General features: G+C 32.9%; 5 protein-coding genes across 5 annotated transcripts; 4 read left to right on the top strand and 1 right to left on the bottom strand.

Moving 5' to 3' along the window:
- The first annotated feature begins 67 nt into the window (after positions 1–67).
- On the top strand, positions 68–1,016 carry tko (30S ribosomal protein S12 technical knockout). The gene is made up of 2 exons (XM_015939578.3): positions 68–193; positions 257–1,016. The coding sequence occupies exon 2, from the start codon at positions 280–282 to the stop codon at positions 823–825; it is 546 nt and encodes a 181-aa protein (XP_015795064.2). The 5' UTR covers positions 68–193; positions 257–279; the 3' UTR covers positions 826–1,016.
- A 513-nt stretch (positions 1,017–1,529) lies between these two features.
- On the top strand, positions 1,530–3,701 carry Fnta (farnesyl transferase alpha). Its single transcript, XM_015939971.3, has 2 exons — positions 1,530–2,333; positions 2,542–3,701. Exons 1-2 carry the CDS (start codon positions 1,720–1,722, stop codon positions 3,002–3,004), a joined length of 1,077 nt encoding a protein of 358 aa, XP_015795457.1. The 5' UTR covers positions 1,530–1,719; the 3' UTR covers positions 3,005–3,701.
- An 83-nt stretch (positions 3,702–3,784) lies between these two features.
- On the top strand, positions 3,785–5,642 carry LOC107371792 (UDP-galactose transporter). The gene is made up of 3 exons (XM_015939957.3): positions 3,785–4,270; positions 4,346–4,497; positions 4,813–5,642. Exons 1-3 carry the CDS (start codon positions 4,066–4,068, stop codon positions 5,404–5,406), a joined length of 951 nt encoding a protein of 316 aa, XP_015795443.1. The 5' UTR covers positions 3,785–4,065; the 3' UTR covers positions 5,407–5,642.
- Positions 5,643–8,454: 2,812 nt separating this feature from the next.
- Positions 8,455–11,489, bottom strand: U2af50 (U2 small nuclear riboprotein auxiliary factor 50). Its single transcript, XM_015939011.3, has 6 exons — positions 11,310–11,489; positions 10,723–11,077; positions 10,432–10,657; positions 10,251–10,366; positions 9,606–9,947; positions 8,455–9,521 (listed from the first exon to the last, which is right to left on the bottom strand). Exons 1-6 carry the CDS (start codon positions 11,345–11,347, stop codon positions 9,387–9,389), a joined length of 1,212 nt encoding a protein of 403 aa, XP_015794497.1. The 5' UTR covers positions 11,348–11,489; the 3' UTR covers positions 8,455–9,386.
- Positions 11,490–11,593: 104 nt separating this feature from the next.
- LOC107371050 (rap guanine nucleotide exchange factor 6) lies at positions 11,594–17,415 on the top strand. The gene is made up of 4 exons (XM_015939006.3): positions 11,594–12,015; positions 12,417–13,200; positions 13,585–14,177; positions 14,633–17,415. Exons 1-4 carry the CDS (start codon positions 11,755–11,757, stop codon positions 16,574–16,576), a joined length of 3,582 nt encoding a protein of 1,193 aa, XP_015794492.1. The 5' UTR covers positions 11,594–11,754; the 3' UTR covers positions 16,577–17,415.
- Positions 17,416–17,589: the final 174 nt, after the last annotated feature.

The following is a 17,589-nucleotide window of genomic DNA, read 5'->3' as shown; positions in this document are numbered from 1 at the left end:
AAGATGGCGCATCCATGCCGATATAAAAAGTAACTCCATCTATCAGTTAATGTTTATGTTTAACATTTGTTTGATTTAATTTTGTAACATTTCAATTTCAAAACAATAACTAAAATCTTTTATATTGCTCATGATTTAGTGCTTATTTTTAAATTTAATTAAATTACAATCAAATCCTGGTGAAGGTTTAAAGGTAAGTTATTGTTTTCAAACTCTACTCTGTATCATTTTTCTAAAAAATCTTTCTTTTCTATAGCATTTGGATTTTTGAGATTTAGCATGTCTCTTATAACGAAGTTGTTACCCACACTGAGAAATGGGCTTAATCGCATTATCAACCCTGTTCTAACTCAATCTAGCTCTTCTCCGTCATTATCACTAACTTCTTTGATTGGTCAAACTTCCATTAGACCAATAACCAGAGAGGAATGTCGTGTTAAATATGGTAAACTTTGGGAAAGATGGGAAGAAAAGAAATACTTTATGTTCAAGTTGCAGAAATGGCACGATCAAGGTCCGATCAAACCTAGGAGAAGAAATCACCCTTTGTTATCGAATCCGCAATTACGAGGAATTGTTATCAAAACTTTGATAAAAAAACCTAAGAAGCCAAATTCTGCCAATCGTAAATGTGTTCTGGTCAAGTTATCCACCGGAAGAGAAGTAATTGCATATGTCCCCGGAGTTGGTCACAATTTGCAAGAACATAGTGTCGTTCTAGTTAGGTATGGACGTACTCAAGATGTTCCTGGTTTAAAGATTAAAGTAATTCGAGGAGTGTATGATTGTGCTCCATTAGTCAGACAGTCTCAGAGACCCGGTTAATTCTGTTAAATTAATGTTATCATATGTGAATTAGTGCAAAACATAATTTTGCAGTTTAATAAAGTGAGTTGTGAAAAAATTGGATGAAAATTCTTTCATGACAATTTAAGTTTAATCATTCACATTTATGTTACTTTATTAGAAATTCAAAATAGAGTTTTTATAAAATTAAATATTTATTGTATCAAGAAGCAATTTAATTTAATGTCTAATTCAATATCTTTTTGATGGGAAGACTTTTAAACGACAAAATATGCTGATGAATGGATCTATTACTCATGTTTCATGCATATTGCATAGTGTAATTGAGATTTGCTGGACTCATTAGTCTATGGAAAATAAGCAAAATGATATTGAGCTATGCAGATCAAATAAAGTTTAATTGAATGGTTTATGGATTAATTACTGTAAATAGAAAGTCAATCTGGTTTTGCAAACTTATGTCAAAAAAGTTACTTCATGATGAAGGTTTTCTATGTTTCAAGAATTTTTAAAATTGACATTGCTCGTAATCAATTTCGATGAATTTAGACATTTATAAATGGTAATTAATAATTAGAATCTCATTTACAATGTTAGAGTCTTGTTTTTATAAATGGCTTGTAAAAGCGTACTTTTAACATTCAAATAAGGCTCCATTAAAAAAGAATGAAGCGCGCATTAAGATACAAGCAAACAAAAATCTGTCTTGAAAAATAAAACAATATCAAGTTTAGTTATATTTTTTTAATTTGTGCGTCTATTTGTCCTTAAATTTGCTTTATTATGATCTCGTTTAAATTTTCTTTGTTATTTTTCGTACTGTGATTTGCATTTTATATTACTTGTTTCTTGGTCAAATGAGTGGGTTCCAATTTTAGTTTCGAAGCCAAGTATCAACAACATAAACAATTAATGGAGTCTTCAGATAATAGCAATAAACCTGATAGTCCTCACAACGATCTGAGCAGTGAAAAAAGTGATAGCACTGAAAGTAACAGTGATGATAATGTTGGTGCTGATGGTAGTAATAGCAGTTCACCATCTGAATATGAAGAGGAAGGATTCTTCGTTCAAAATTATACCATCAATCCTGAATGGAAGGACATTTCACCGGTAATACCTGACCCATACGAAGCCAAAGTACTTGGTATACCATATACAATCAAATTCCGGGAAGCTCATGAATATTTTAGGGCAATATTCAAGAAAAATGAACTATCTGAAAGAGCCCTAAAATTAACTGAAGACTGTATCTCTTGGAATCCTGCTAATTCAACTGTTTGGGTATTCCGCAGAAAATGTTTATTAGCTTTGGGTAAAAATTTAGTCGAGGAATTAAATTACCTAAATGACATAATTGTTGACCATTCTAAAAATTATCAAGTTTGGCAGCATCGAAGATGGATTATTGAGCTATTAGCTGATCCGCAGACAGAAAAAGACTTCACAGATAGACTCTTTAAGCAAGATGGCAAGAACTATCATGCTTGGCAATATCGTCAATGGGTAATTTCACATTTCCAATGGTAAAGTTTATTTCTACATTCAATTTATTTTAAGCTGTAGCAATGGGCAATTCAATATCCTCAATCAATCTAAGAAAAATGTGTCTGATAATAGACCTTTCATAATACACCCTATAATAAAACGTTGTAATAATTCGTTGTATTAACATAGTTATTATTAACTTGTTGAATCAATTTTAATTCTAATTTTTGATTCTATATTTTTCAGGTGGGATGGTGAACTGGAATACACCGAGGAACTAATAAAAGAAGATTTACGAAACAATTCCGCGTGGAATCATCGATATTTTGTGCTAAAACGTACAAAGCAGTTGCAAAATAATGAAATCATCGAAAATGAAGTTGCCTTTGCGATTGAAAATATTTTGAAAGTCCCAGAAAATGAAAGTCCATGGAACTATTTAAGAGGCGTTTTAGCTGGTGTAGGTTTGAACAAATTTCCCGAGAAAACTAAAGTGTTTGAAAATGTCACAAGTGTACATTGTTTTTCTTTTCGAATCGACGCCATGGAAGAGTTATTGAGAGATCAAGACATGAAAGATCAGATGGTTGTTCAAAAGATTCTGGAGTTAGTAGAAAAATTATCTACCGAAATGGATGTTATCAGATCTCAATACTGGTTGTTTATTGGAAGGACTATTTCTGAGAAATATGGAACGAAAAAAGATTAATGATAGATTAATCTTTGCCTTTTTTCACCTCATTCTTTTCTTTGTGATATCTACTATTTTTAATCAGCAAATCAGAATTTCAATCGATTACAAGTTTTGATTGTCTTCATGTTTTTCAATGCTTATATTGAACATGTTTAACATTGTCCTTAACCTAAGACGACGAAATTGGATTAGATTATCGCATATTACTTGAGTGAGAGAGTTAATTGGAATTTTTGTGCCATAGATGGTAAAATGCAAGTTCTAGCAAAACTACATCATTTACAATCGTGTAATTGTAATTTCCTCAAGATTTACATTATAGTTACGAGTTATTGCTGTCAGATTCCAAGAATTTTGATGCTTTTGCGCTTTTGCTGAATTGTTCTTTTTCTTGCAATGATTTAACATTTTTCATGTAAATATCTTTCTTTTTATATTCTTGAAAAATTTACCTGGAGACATCGATTACTAGTGAATATTCAAAATGATTGCAAAACATACATTTCAAATATCGATTGATATCATTTGGTTGTCAATCAGCATTAAAATAAATATGCGGCCTTATTTAAATGCTTTTTGTGAGGAAATAATCTGTTTACTCGAAACAAATTGTAATTATCACAAAATTTAAACAAAATTTCCTCTGATGTAGGCCTTGCTTTAAATTTAAAGATTTAATAAAAAATTGAATAAAAAAATTTGAAAAAGGTAACACTGATGTTACACAAGGAGGAGCATTTATTTAACACACAGAGGATCCACATTTTCCCCAATCACAGAAGATCATATGTTTTTCTGATTTTCTCCTCTGAAACATTTGAAAACATTGATATTGTGATTTTATTTTACTTTTTCTATTGATCAATCCTCGATAATTTTGTTTAATTAGTGAACTAGCAATCAACTGCAGAATACTTTCCTTCCCCCTTTACCAAGTACACCTGTAACCGGCACCAGTAACCAAGGCATCTTTAATAACAATGTTTTTTATTCCATTAGTTTTATACAACAATTAATCTGGTATCTATATTTATCACACATAGCTAAAAGTTTTCGGAATACAGAACTATTTCTAAATGTCTGTAAAAAGCAATAAAAGATTAAAGTTTGGACTACTGTTGATCCTTGTTTTCCAAACCACAGGATGTGTCCTTTTACTAAGGTACTCAAGGCATCGAACATCAGTGAAATCATCTGAAAATTACCTTGTATCAACCACAGTTGTATCTTCTGAAATTATCAAAGTTTTGACTAGTCTATGTGTGCTTTTATTTCAAACTGGTAAGTAATGCTTATCCTAATTTGATATTATTCTTGTAATTAATAACATTTATAATATTTTGGTTTTTACTGTAGGAAGCCTCATGTCATGTCTGCAACTTCTGCACAAGGAGATCATATTAAATCACCAAGAATCGCTAAAATCCGCAGTACCTGCTTTATCTTACACTGTGCAAAACAATTTACTGTTCGTGGCACTTTCTCACCTAGATTCTGTGACATATCAGGTTTGTGATCTCACAACTGCATGCCTAATAATTAGCTATTGTTTTGCTTAGAATAATCTTTTCAATAGTCATCAATCATTCACTATAATCTTATTGGATTACAGATGCTTTAGATAATTGAAAGATTCGTTTATTGTTATCCAAACTAATTTCTGATAGGATTTCTGTCTTCATGAATCATGAATAAATCAAACCTCGAATTTCATGGCTCAACAAATGAGCATCAACTATTTATCTTTGAAGTAGCAAATTCTATGAAAGAAGCATTCCTTTTTTGAAACATTCAATTCTAATTTTAGTTTTTTTCCACTTTAGGTAACTTATCAATTGAAAATTTTGGTCACCGCTATTTTTTCGGTCCTTATGCTCCACAAACGTCTTTCATCTATTCAATGGCTATCTCTTGTCATGCTTATGGCCGGTGTTATAGCCATTCAGTTACCTGATTCGTCAAGTACCAAAACCGAGCAACAAAATGATTTGATTGGACTTCTTTGCGTTCTTATATCATGTTTTCTAAGCGGTTTTACTGGTGTTTATTTCGAAAAAATATTGAAAAAAGGAGATCAAAGTTTATGGATTCGAAACTTTCAGTTATCTTTCATGAGTTCAATCCTTGCATTGATCAACGCTTTCGCTCAAGACCACTCAAAAATTTTCAAGTCTGGTTTCTTCTTTGGTTATACTCCTCTTACGTGGACTGTAATCCTAATTCATGCATTTGGAGGCTTTATTGTCGCTTTCGTCATGAAATATGCAGATAATATTCTTAAAGGATTCGCTACTTCCATTTCAATTGTTATTTCCACCATAATTTCATTCTACATTATGGACGATTTTTCGCCACAGCCATACTTTATAATTGGAGCTCCAATGGTACTCATTGCTGTAATCCTTTATGGCTATTAGCAACTTTTTTGCTTTCAATTCTAGGTTTCAACTTTTAAATCAACTTTGTTAATACGTCAATTTATTTATTTTTGTATAGATGTATATAAAGATAAACTAACAAATCAACCGGCAAGAAAACAAAAAGTGATCAGATTGAAATGCAGCTAAGCTCAAAACTACTTGATCTGTCTTGAAGCTGTAGTTTTCAATAAGGAGATTGAATTACACACATTAAAGTTACAAATTATTTAAGAGTTGATGCTTTCGTTGTTTGATTAAATGACTGATTATTGAATGTTTGTATAAACATTAAAGCGTTAATAAGTTATTACGTTGCTAATTGAATTTTCAAATTTCCTTTATTATCTTTTTAGATTCAAGTTTTGATGGAAAATTATTAGTTATACATTAATTGGAGATTCATATAAATAGTATACTAGTTTTAACTAGCTTGATCAAAATTTTTAAGTCAAAAATTAATTATCTAATTAGAGTGAAAAATTTAAATAAGTGCAGAGGAATGAGTATAAATAATAGAGTAAAGCCATTGACTCCGCCATCAATCGACACCTCGTCGTCGTAGATCTTCTCGGATAATCATCAGGAACTTTGAGTTGGTACGTGACCATTCAGCTCTTCTTCTTGAAACTATGCGGCTTCTACCAGTATCTAGTAATGCACGAGCAAGTTCTTTGTTTTGCGTGAATTTCAGCCAATTGCACTTAAAGGCAACATCATATTTGTATGCCCGCCATTTGTCTCTTTTCATATTGTATTCCTCTATTGGCACAAAACCATCCAGAAAAGGTTCGTCAGAGAGTCTAACCTTTTCGGCCGCTTCGGGTCCGCTCAATATCCTGACTTTTTCACTTTGATAGTAGTTTTGGGCAGATTTGTAGGTAAGTACGCATTGATCGAAGCTATCATCCTCCGTTTTGATTGTAGTTATTTGGTTTGGAGATTGGTAGGCATAATCAAGGGGATCGGCGAATTTAATGATTTTCTTTCTAGCATTATGATCAATATCCAATTGCTCGTAGCATATATTCAATAAATCTCTGGTGAAGAAAAGCGATGAAATATCAAGACTGGCCATTTTTAAACTGTCAAGTTGTTGCACAAAATATCAAGTTGTTGAAAATATCTATTATTATGTCAAGTTCACAGAAATAGGTTCACAGGTTAACAAAATTACAAAATATTTTATTGATGTTGAGAGTCCAAAAACTAAACTGGGAATGAACATTAGCTTTCTCTGAAGCTCCTTTTATACCATTGACAGAGTGAGTACCTGACTCCTAACCAAGGCTAACTAGTTGTTACAACTGGTTATAGGTGAAAAGTAACCAGTAGCAACGACTAGTTAGCACTGGTTAGCAAAGTGGTTAGGGAGGTTTCAATGGTTAAGGTGTCTTACAATACTTGTTAGACTCAAAGGAAAAACCTGTCTCTTACTTTCTGGTTAAAGCTGGTGCATTACCATTTAGTTAGACTTCTTGCAAGTTGCGATAAGACGTTTACCAGTAACATGAAACTGAAATTCTTTTGTTGTGACTGAAATAAAGCTGTGGGTGTCTATGGCGGGTTATCATCTTATTTATAATAACCTTCACTTGTTTGATGTTATAATACATATGTAATGTAATAAAGTCAGATTTACTTTATTCCTTTCCTTTAAAAAGACACAATTAACACAATTATCACATTTATGGACAAATTAACAAAAATTGACACAAATGGGCAAAAATGGGTAAAAATTAATTTCTTTCGATTTATACTCTGTTAGTTTTTAGGGACATGAAAACTGAGTCCATTTTTGCGATTTAAAAATTTCCCAGCAGAAAAAGTTGAGTGAAAAATTTGGTCCAGAACGGACAAGTTGTTTTAGAATAGGGAAAAATTGATAAAAAAATTTGGTGATGTACATTAAGTAATGGAGTTGTCCTAGAACGGACAGCTTTTTAAGGTTAGCTGTGCCAGAGTGGACAACTTTGTGCTAGAGTTAGGTTAGTTGGGTACACCGAATGATGGTATTAAGATAGCCACACTGTATGATAGTATTGGAAAATCGATACCGTATGACGGTATCATTGGCTTAGAAGCGTACTGTCCCAGAAAAACCGACTCGGTCCAGATGCGGACTTTTTATGGCTACATTTAAAAAAGCTTATTTTTTCATTAAAAATCGTTTTATTTACTTTTATTCCTTTAATTACCTTTATTTGTCCCAGACCCGGACGAATGTCCCAGATCTGGCAAGATAGTGTTCCAGACCCGGACATTTCCTATAAATGAGTTTTTATGTAAAGATAAGCTTCCATAGCTGAACGAAAGGCGATCGATGTTCAACTTTGATTTAGATTTGCTCGAAAACTGTCCATCGGATGAACTATTTAATAGTGTGACTCAGTTTTTATCTCCCTTCAAACCAACAGAGTCTTAATTTGCCAGAAATTAATTTTTACCCGTTTATGCCCATTTGTGTCAATTTGTTTCATAAATAAGATAATTGTGTTAATTGTGTCTTTTTCTTATCAACGCATTGTGTTTTCTTTTCTACAATTGCGAGAAAAAACTTTGATCGGTTTAATTATTAATCTTACTGGTTTTTAGCTTCTTTAATTCGCCCTTCACTTAGGAAGGATATCAGTTCAGAATAAAAAAGGCGGATTTTCATAATATTTGCTTAAGAATTGAATAGATTTAAGACAATATTTATTTGCTTGAAAATATAATAATTTCTCTTTATTTTTGTTTATACAGCCAATGAATAATATTTCAACATGAAGTTTTCACGTTCTAGATCTATTTTAGTTATGATTCTGTCGGACTTTCTAGTAAATTTAAAAAATATTTTTTTGAATTTCGGAAGATTCATTTTTCAGTCAAGAGATATTATACATCTAATTCGGTCGAATTACAATCTGAATGATTGTTGCTCAAAAAGATTGCAAGAACAGTTGCCACCTTATGTAGACATGCATGTTAGTTGTGCCTGATTGTATGAGTAAAGAAAAGATCGACGAAAGTCACTATATTTCATTCCGATTGATTGAATAAAATGCATTTTATATTATAAGTAACTTGCTGTTTGTTGTTTTTAATTTATTTGAACTCTGTTACAGTGGAAGTGAAAAGAGTTCCATTAATTTGGAAGTAAAGCAACATCAGATTCTCGAATAATTTAAAAAAGTGTTAAAATAATGTAATTGAATCGTGTTTCTTCCTGACTGGAAATTCTGTAAGTAACAAGTCCATTAATTACAAACTCGATACTAACTATAGTTACATGAAGGCCTTGTTTTAAGATTTTAATTACAAATTGAATAGAGAACAGAAAGAAGTTGAAATTAATAAATCTTGTATTCCCTAGCAACTCAACGGGATTCATTCCATAGTAATTCAATTGGTAGATGAAACACTCATAGGAGCCTTAAACTTGTTCACCAGTGATTAACATCATCTATTCTTTGTGCTGCAAAATAAAATTCAATTCTCAAAATCAAACACTAATATGATTCTTTGGCAAGTTTCTGCTTGGATCTTTAAGTGGAGGATTCCTGGTGAATAAGCAAAAGATGGTAAAAAATGTGTTAAATTAAGATAATTTTGAAGTTTCGATGAAATTTTGTGTACATTTGTGATGATTCAATGGAACGTGTTTTTTTCATTGGTTTATCTTCTGGTCAAAAGTTATTTTAATTTCATCCGATGGTATGGCACATACGCTAAGGGAAAGTACGATCTCTATTAAGATGCATGCTTAACTCAATTTTGCTCTTGTTAGGTTTTTTTGGTGATCGAGTTAATTTATTCATTGCCATTTTAGGGCAATCAATTCGTGCTGGAATCAAATCCTCGAACTGATGAAGTAATTTTGTGAAAGAATATAAAACAAAATTATTTGAGCTGAAGATGAAACGAGGTGTGAGACTGAATAGAAAGAGGATGTCATGAAAAATGTGAAGAGATCAAAGTTTAGTAAATTAAATTGAAAATCATTGAAATTGTCGTCTATGATATTTATCTGGATCTAAAAATGATGTGACCACTACTCTGTCCGAAAATTTGCGTCCAGTTAAAGCTTGTTGTGCTCTTTGACATTCAGGTATCGTACTAAATTCGACAAACACCTAGAAAAGCAAAGAAAAAATTGTTAACATTTTTAAACATTATTCATTTAACGATAGCGTTAGAAGACGAAAAATTTTACTTACTTTACCAACACCTGGTATTTCGACACCTGGAATGGGTCTTGGTATTTCGATAGACCTAACAACACCATATTTGGAACATTCTTCTTCGATATCTTTAAGAATATCATCATATTCTTCATCATCAGATAATTCTTGAGCAGTAACCATATTCATCAAACAAAGAACTTCAGTGGGTTGACCAAGACCAGTGGAAACCACTTGAAGACCTGGAACTTGAATTTGAACTGGAGCTGCCAATGCTGCGCCGGGTTGGGCCAATGGTCCACTTTTAGCACCTACACTTGCTCTTTGAACAATCAGTTTTTTATCCCCCAGCTGCATTCCATTGAGACCAGCGATTGCCTGAAATAGATATAGAACCAAGAGCTGTCAAAGAAAGCTGTAATGAAACAGAGAGAGCCATTAGACACAATTTTTCTAACTATTACTAGTGTCAATGGTTATATCTTGATTATGCTGACATTTCATAACTATAGCTTCTTCAAGTATAAACCATCCCAACCAAAAACCAATGAATGATCAATTTGTTTGGTAAATAAGTGCTAAACAAAAAAAACATCTTTTGACATCGTCCAATGGCTGCTTTGATAAATTTTATCCGGTCTCTCTGTGTGAAAAATTTATATTTTTTTCTTATATTTATACCTGATCGGTGATATTGACATCCGCATATTCACAAAATGCATAACCCTTTGATAATCCTGTGGCAGAGTCTTTTACAAGATTGAAAGCTCTTAACTGTCCGAAGCTCATCAGTAGCTCTAAATGGAAAAAATTGAAATGATTAGAGAAAATTGGAATTTCTTGTATGAATTGAAAAGCAAACCTTTGACTTGGTCTTCATTAAGATAGTTAGGCAAACCTCCGATAAAGATTTTATGAGGAGAATCTGCAACCACTGTAGATATAACTCCTGGAACTGTGATCTGAGGAATCTCTGACATGCCTGGCATTGGCTGATAATCATGAGGACGTCGTATTTTTAAAGATTGGCCTTTGAAAGCAATACCATCGAAAGCCATAGCTGATGTAGTTTCGTCAATTGACCGAAACTAGAATTTGAAAAAAGAAAAAAATATTAAATGTAAAATCTACATTTGATAAAATTTAAACTTACTTCGAGGAAGGCGAAATTTTTATCTAAATTGATCTGAGACGCAAGAACAGGATTACCGGGAGCTTGAGCGAACCCACAAGCATGCATTTGTGAATTAAAAAATTCCATCATCTCTTCTTCTGAACATCCAAATGGTATGTTACCGACATAAAGCCGTCGAGCCTGGCGCGTCAGAGTAGATCCGACAATTGGCACAGGTACAGTCCCTGGAGTAGCGAATAAAGTTGCCGGTATTTGTCCAGCAGCTTGCATTGCTTTATATTGATACGGTGAGATATGTTCAAATCCTGGAGGTGGAATATCCCAATACTTGGAAGGCTTCTTTCGTCTTTTCTCCTTGGGTTTGTCCGGCGATCTAAAAAGATAAAGAAAAAGAGAACATGTTTAAAACAGAGCGATATAAAAATTGATACACAGAAATGAAAACAAGATGTAATCAAATTGGTAGAGCATCGACAAACTACCAATTTTGTGAGAAAATAAGTTCAAAAAATGAAACTAATTAATCGTTAGCCATGTAAAATGGTAACCCATAGGATGAGACATAAATTTTCACATTGTTCATTTGAAAAAAAACTACAACTTACCTCGCTTTACGTTTATCAGCAGATGAATGTCTAGCCATTTTTAATTTAAGATTGGTTTAACACTACCACAGGTAAACAAGTAAAGAAGAGTCGATACTTCACAAGAAAATGGTAAATTTAACAGGTAAAGTGTTTAATGTTGTTCACAATTAAATCCAATGCTACTCCATTAACTGACTAGCGAAGACCTGCACGGAAATTGGAGATTTTTTCCCCTTTCAAGGGACCGAAGCAAAGGGAGCGTACTCTCATTAAAAACTCCACTATGCTTGATGTAAACATTTGCAGTCTTTTGTTGAACTGGGAAAAGTTGATTTTTGATTATTGTTAGGATGTAATCATTAGTTTTATTTTTCATTTTCGTTTCATATTGTGAAGCCTAATGAATAATCAATTATTTTAGGCATTTAAAAATTATAAATTACTCATTTTGATAAAAGCATACATGATTCAATCATCTAATCAATCTTTTAAATCAAGTGAAATGACCAGCTATGAAGGTGAATTTTATGTGTTGGACTTGAATGGACTTATTGAGTCCATGGTTGATGATGATGAAGATGAATTAAGTGATGATGTTTGGCCATCGGTTTTAGATGAGCCTCAAACAGAATATTGTAAACACGAATCTCAGGATGGTCGAGTTGTCCTTATAACAGAATTTAGGACAATTGATGGCCAAAGAAAAGCCCATATTATAGTCAGGGTAAGTTAAGATTCTTTTTACCTCTCCTTAGTCTTTCTTTCTCTTACTTTTTTCACAATCTCTTTACCTGCCTCTTTCTTTCTATCTCTCCCTCTTTCTCTTTCCTCTTTCCAGTCCTCAATTTTACCCATTAATCTCCCATCCGCTTGACCTGGACTTATGTCATATACTTTAAATATTTACCCTAAAGGAAATGATTTTGACTTATGATGATATAGTTATCCTTGCGCTCATAGAGGTGTCCATTTTGGATGCCTGTGAAGACCAACTATGTTGGGCCATTAATTATCTGATTAAAAATCATTTTCAATTAATATTTATTGGCAAAAGCAATTCATCAAATTGCATTTAAATAATTTAATATTAATTTATGCTTCAATTTATCTTTTCTTTTATGACAGGGTACACCTGAAAGGCTTCTTCTTGGTCTATTGGAGTCAGATACATATGATCCATATTATATTGATGATTTTTTATTAACCTATCGCGTCTTTATGCCTTCAATCGACCCAAATGACAAGCCTCCGGGTAAAGCTGATATTCATTTAGTTAATGGTATGAATCAGATTTGTTCAACCTTGCTCTCATGGTTTGACGATCCTAGCCTTAGAAGCAAGGTTATTCAAATCGTACAAACATGGATTAGTAACTATTACCTTGACTTTGAGCTTGTATCAAGTGAAAGCTCTATTTTAAATTCAACAACAACAACTACTACTACAACAAACACATCTTCATCAACTACAGCTACTAATACATCGTCACCCGCATCACAACCCAATATATCACATGGACAAAAGTTTTTGGAGATTTTTGAGACTAAACTATCTTCTATTAGCAGTTTATCAACACAGTTGAGCCTTTTACATATGACTATTTCAACAAAAGCAAAGCAACGCAACATCACTTTAACCCGGTCCAATAGGGATGATGAGGTGCTAAATTTTTCAATTGCAGGAGGATATGAAAGAGGCTATGGTATTTTTGTATCAAAAGTTGACTCTGGATCTAAAGCTGAAACTCTTGGTTTAAGGCGCGGTGATCAGATTCTAGAAGTAAATGGCATTAATTTTACCATAATATCACAATTTAAAGCGCTAGAAGTTCTACGATCAACTACACATTTGCAACTCACTGTTAAATATAATCCGTTCATGTTCCGAGAGATGAGCAGTTTGCCTGAAGGTATTTAATTATCTAACCTGAATATATAAATATTATTCTCTTTTTTCAAACTTGTTTTTCATCCTTATCTCATCTTCAAACTCTTTTCTCTTTCATTCCATCCTTTTCAATTCTTAGGTAACTTACCCTTCCGCCTATCTTACTTTTACTATCGCTCTTTCTTCTTCTCTCTCTTTTATGTGCTCAAATTATTATTTCCCTCTTCTTTCTCTACTTGCTTACTCATTCATTCCCCTCTATAAAAAAATCACCATCTTTATTTTTTCTTGCTCTCACTTGCATCCTCATCATTTTAATCCTTTATTCTCAAACTGTCATTTCCATTTCAATTCGCATTTTGATTCACTAATTCTTACTCTTTCCTCGTTTTTTCGTTTTTATCAGATTCTAAGGGCAAAAAATATTCAATTTCGTCAGCACTTCTTCCGAATTTACAAACCTCCATAAATACCTCACCCAATGGTAAAACTACATTCCAAAAGAAGAACAAATGTCAAACAGGAATAACTAATAATAGCAGCGGAACAAAAATTAAAAAAGCTATCCCAAAGTTCGCCAATTTTATTTCAAGACATTTACCTAATTTTTATTCAGATTTTGAAACGGATGTTTTGAACCAATGTGAAGTGGACTGTGCTAGACCTAATCGTGATCATTTACCAAAAAACACTGTCCATCGTTCCCTTTCAAATCCAGATCTTCACTCTATTTTCACATCAGCCCTTATGGATCCTCCGAATCCGGATCCAGCCCCTGACCCTCAACTCGTGATAAGAATTTTCAATGCAGCTAATGGTGATTCTAGGTATCTTTTAATTCACGAAGAAACTACTGCACGAGAAGTCGTAATGGTCAGTTGCAGAGAGTTTGGCCTATGTACTCAAACATCAGTTGGTAATAAACAGTCATCAGGAGAATCTGGTCTTGCTAAATCGTCATTAAACTACGCCCTTTATGAAGTATCCGTTGTCCCTGAGGTAAAAAGAATATCAATTTCTCTTTGTAGAAACAATGCATCATCAACCATCACTTGTCTAAAAGTTTAATTTATGGCAGGCTGAACCTAGATTAATCACTGTAAACTTTAGAATCGTTATGAATTTATACATGTAGGTCGATCAGGATTTTGATTCATGCTTTGTGATAAATCTCTAAAATTATTTAGCTACTTCTCTCTCATAATTCTGATTTACCTATTCTGATTTTACAATGTTTTTGCTGTCTATTTAATATCAGTCATTGTTTTTTGTTGATTATGCAGGATTTGTTTTGTTTTCATTATATCATTGATAAAATAGCTATTAGAGAAGCTCATTATCTAACATACACCTCCTCCGATTTTATTTTTTAATTATCCTGTTTTCCACCCAATATCATCACGTCATTTTCAATGAATTTAATTACAATTTCTATTCCTTCAATATTTCTATAGGCCAATAACACTATCAAACAACGACGTTTGCCTGATCAAATGAACAATTTATCTGAAAAAGCTTCTTTATTATCTCGATACTACCTCAAAGAAAACAGTAATCCATTATTGTCCACTGGATCATCTTCATCTAATAACTCGTCCAACGATGAATTAGCTCAAGAAATTCTGAAAGAATGTCCAATGCCCATAAATCTTTTATCACTTAACTCAACTGTAATTGCCATCGAACTAACGCTCCATGACTTCAATATTTTTCGTTGTATTGAACCTCAATCGTTCATTTACGATGTATTCGAGATGAGGTGTAACATTGACTCAATCGACGAGAAATGTAAAAAAGAACTGAATGAATTTGAATCCCTCAGTAACAAGGAAATGTTTTGGGTAATCAACGAAATTCTCAATGAAACCAGTGTTGTCAAGAGAATCAGATTAATCAAGTATTTTATTAAGGTTGCCAATATCTGTCGTCATCTTCATAATTATAATTCTCTATTTGCTCTTCTTTCTGGCCTTGGCCATGGATCTGTTCAACGCCTAAAGACAACTTGGGATAAACTTCCCACTAAGTACAATAAGCTTTTGAAAAATCTTCAGTCACTCATGGATCCATCACGTAATATGTTGAACTATAGAAGAGAAATTAATTGTTGTGATCCACCTATCATCCCATTCTTTCCAATTGTAAAGAAAGATCTGACTTTCATCCATCTAGCTCATCCAACATTTGATGAACAAGAGTTGGTTAATTTTGAAAAACTCAGAATGATTTCCAAAGAAATTCGCAACATTATGAACATGTCTTCCTCACAATACTCCGTCGGTTCATCATACGCTAATCTACTCAACAGCCATGGTTTCAGTGTGACAAGCGCTTATGCCAATGATTACAGTACCAACAATGAAATAATGAGAGTTCCATTACCGCCCCCACCTCCAATAGCAGCGCCTTTATCGGCAACTTCCATCAAACGTATGTTTGAAGAATCTTTGATGAGGAAAAAAGTTAAACATTATTTGACACAAAGTTTCGCTAACATCAACTATGATGAGGATGCCTTATTAGCTAAATCAATAGAATTAGAAGGAGGTCAAAGTGGATCTTTACAAGGTTCTACCAATAACTGTAGCTCTTCTCGAGGTTCTCTTAATATCAATCCATCACCAAAGCAGCCCCATCCTTCACCTACTCTCTCATCAGCCTCTTCAGGTTCATCCTCTGGTCGACTTAAATTTGGTGCTGAATCACCTCAACAGCTTCGAAAACTTTTAAGTCTCAGTGAGATGGAATATGGACGAAGCAATCATACCAAAAATCATATTCTTGCCCATCATAATCAAATTTCAAGAGACCAAAGAAGCCATTTCCCTCAAATACTAGCTCTTAATAACTCATCTACTCAATCACATACAAGATCTGTTAGTGAAGGGTCATCAAATAGTTTTATGATAAACTCATCAATGCCTCGAGCCATCTCACCAACAAAATCAACAGTACCATTACCGGTGGAATCATCATCAGTCACTAGTTTAAGAAGAATTAATCAACTTCAACAAGCAGCTAATGCTTTATCCTTACAGCAGCGTGTAAAACAGACATCACAACAACCACAGCAGCAGCAACAAACTTCAACTACCTTATCATCTCAGCAGTCTCACTTAACTCATTCTCATTCTTATTCTCATTCAACTCCATTCACATACACTCAACAATTAAATAATCTAGCCAGTCATACAACGTATCGACCAAGGCCTCCTGATTATGATGAAGCTCTTTTAAGGAAACAAAAATTAGCAAATTTAGCTTGTAACACTGTTACACGCCAAGTTGTCCATCCAACACCCCCGCAGACCAATAATATACCAGTGACCAACAACCTGAAAAAGGTGCCAATGATTAAGAATAGTCTTCAGCAAGATGACAAAGTCTCTGCCGTGTGATGGAAGAAAATTCACTATCAACAAAGAAAAAAGGATTTATACCAATAGCTATTTTATATAAATATTATACATAGTTTAAAATTTATCTATTATAAGTATTTACTTATGAAACAATTGAGAGATTGACAGTTTAATGTAAAGAGAACTGCAAAATAATGCAACTTTTAACTATGAGAAAATCAAAACGACTAAGGAACAAATTAAATTAACAGAGTCTATGGATTTATAACTTATGAAGAGATTGGGCTGAACAAAGTATCATGAAAAGGAGATGTTCACGCGACTCTGAACCAAAAGATTAATTTTCATTTTTTAAATTAGAGATCCAGCCTTTTCATTTATTTATGTATACACTAATCATCCTTACGATACACATCGCTATAATTTATGTTTTTTTCTCGTCAATCATTGCACCTGAACTTCAATCATCATATCTTTTTTCATCGCTTAAATATACTCTTAAGGAGATTTTATACTTTTACATTTACAACGATTGACCGATCGATAGAGAGTCGACTGGTTCTAAAAAATCAGATGCGATCCTTTTTTAATATTGTCTCTCTTAAAACCCTTTTTTATATGTGTATAAATATCTTAATAGCCATGGAGAATGGCTTCAATGGAAATCCAAAAGAAAACCTTATGTAAAAAGTTAATACTTTGTTTTCAACCTCTTCCATCACTTTTATTACCTACCTTGATCCTTTTCTTAATCATTTTTCTACTTATTGTAGACTTACGGTGCTGTACAGTTAATCTCATTTAATGAGTCTTATATTATGCTTTTTGTACCTAAACAGAATCCTGAAACCCAAATTAAAGTGTTATTTAGGCAATTAGCATGCAAATATAAAATACTGTATTTTGTAATTTTCGCTTTTTACACTTTATCAATTGTTATATTAAAATATACGATGATAAATTGCCGATAACTTAACGAATATTATTTCAAATAAAATTATCACTCTGGTCTTCATATTAAATTGAGCGCCATATGTTGTTTACTAGTTTTC

This window comes from Tetranychus urticae, chromosome 3, assembly GCF_039701765.1.
Source record: "Tetranychus urticae isolate SD_2017Ah chromosome 3, NJAU_TeUrti_SD_1.0, whole genome shotgun sequence".
NCBI lineage: Eukaryota > Metazoa > Arthropoda > Arachnida > Trombidiformes > Tetranychidae > Tetranychus > Tetranychus urticae.
The sequence above is the reverse complement of the archived record's forward strand: the minus strand, read 5'-3'. Positions and strand labels throughout refer to the sequence as shown.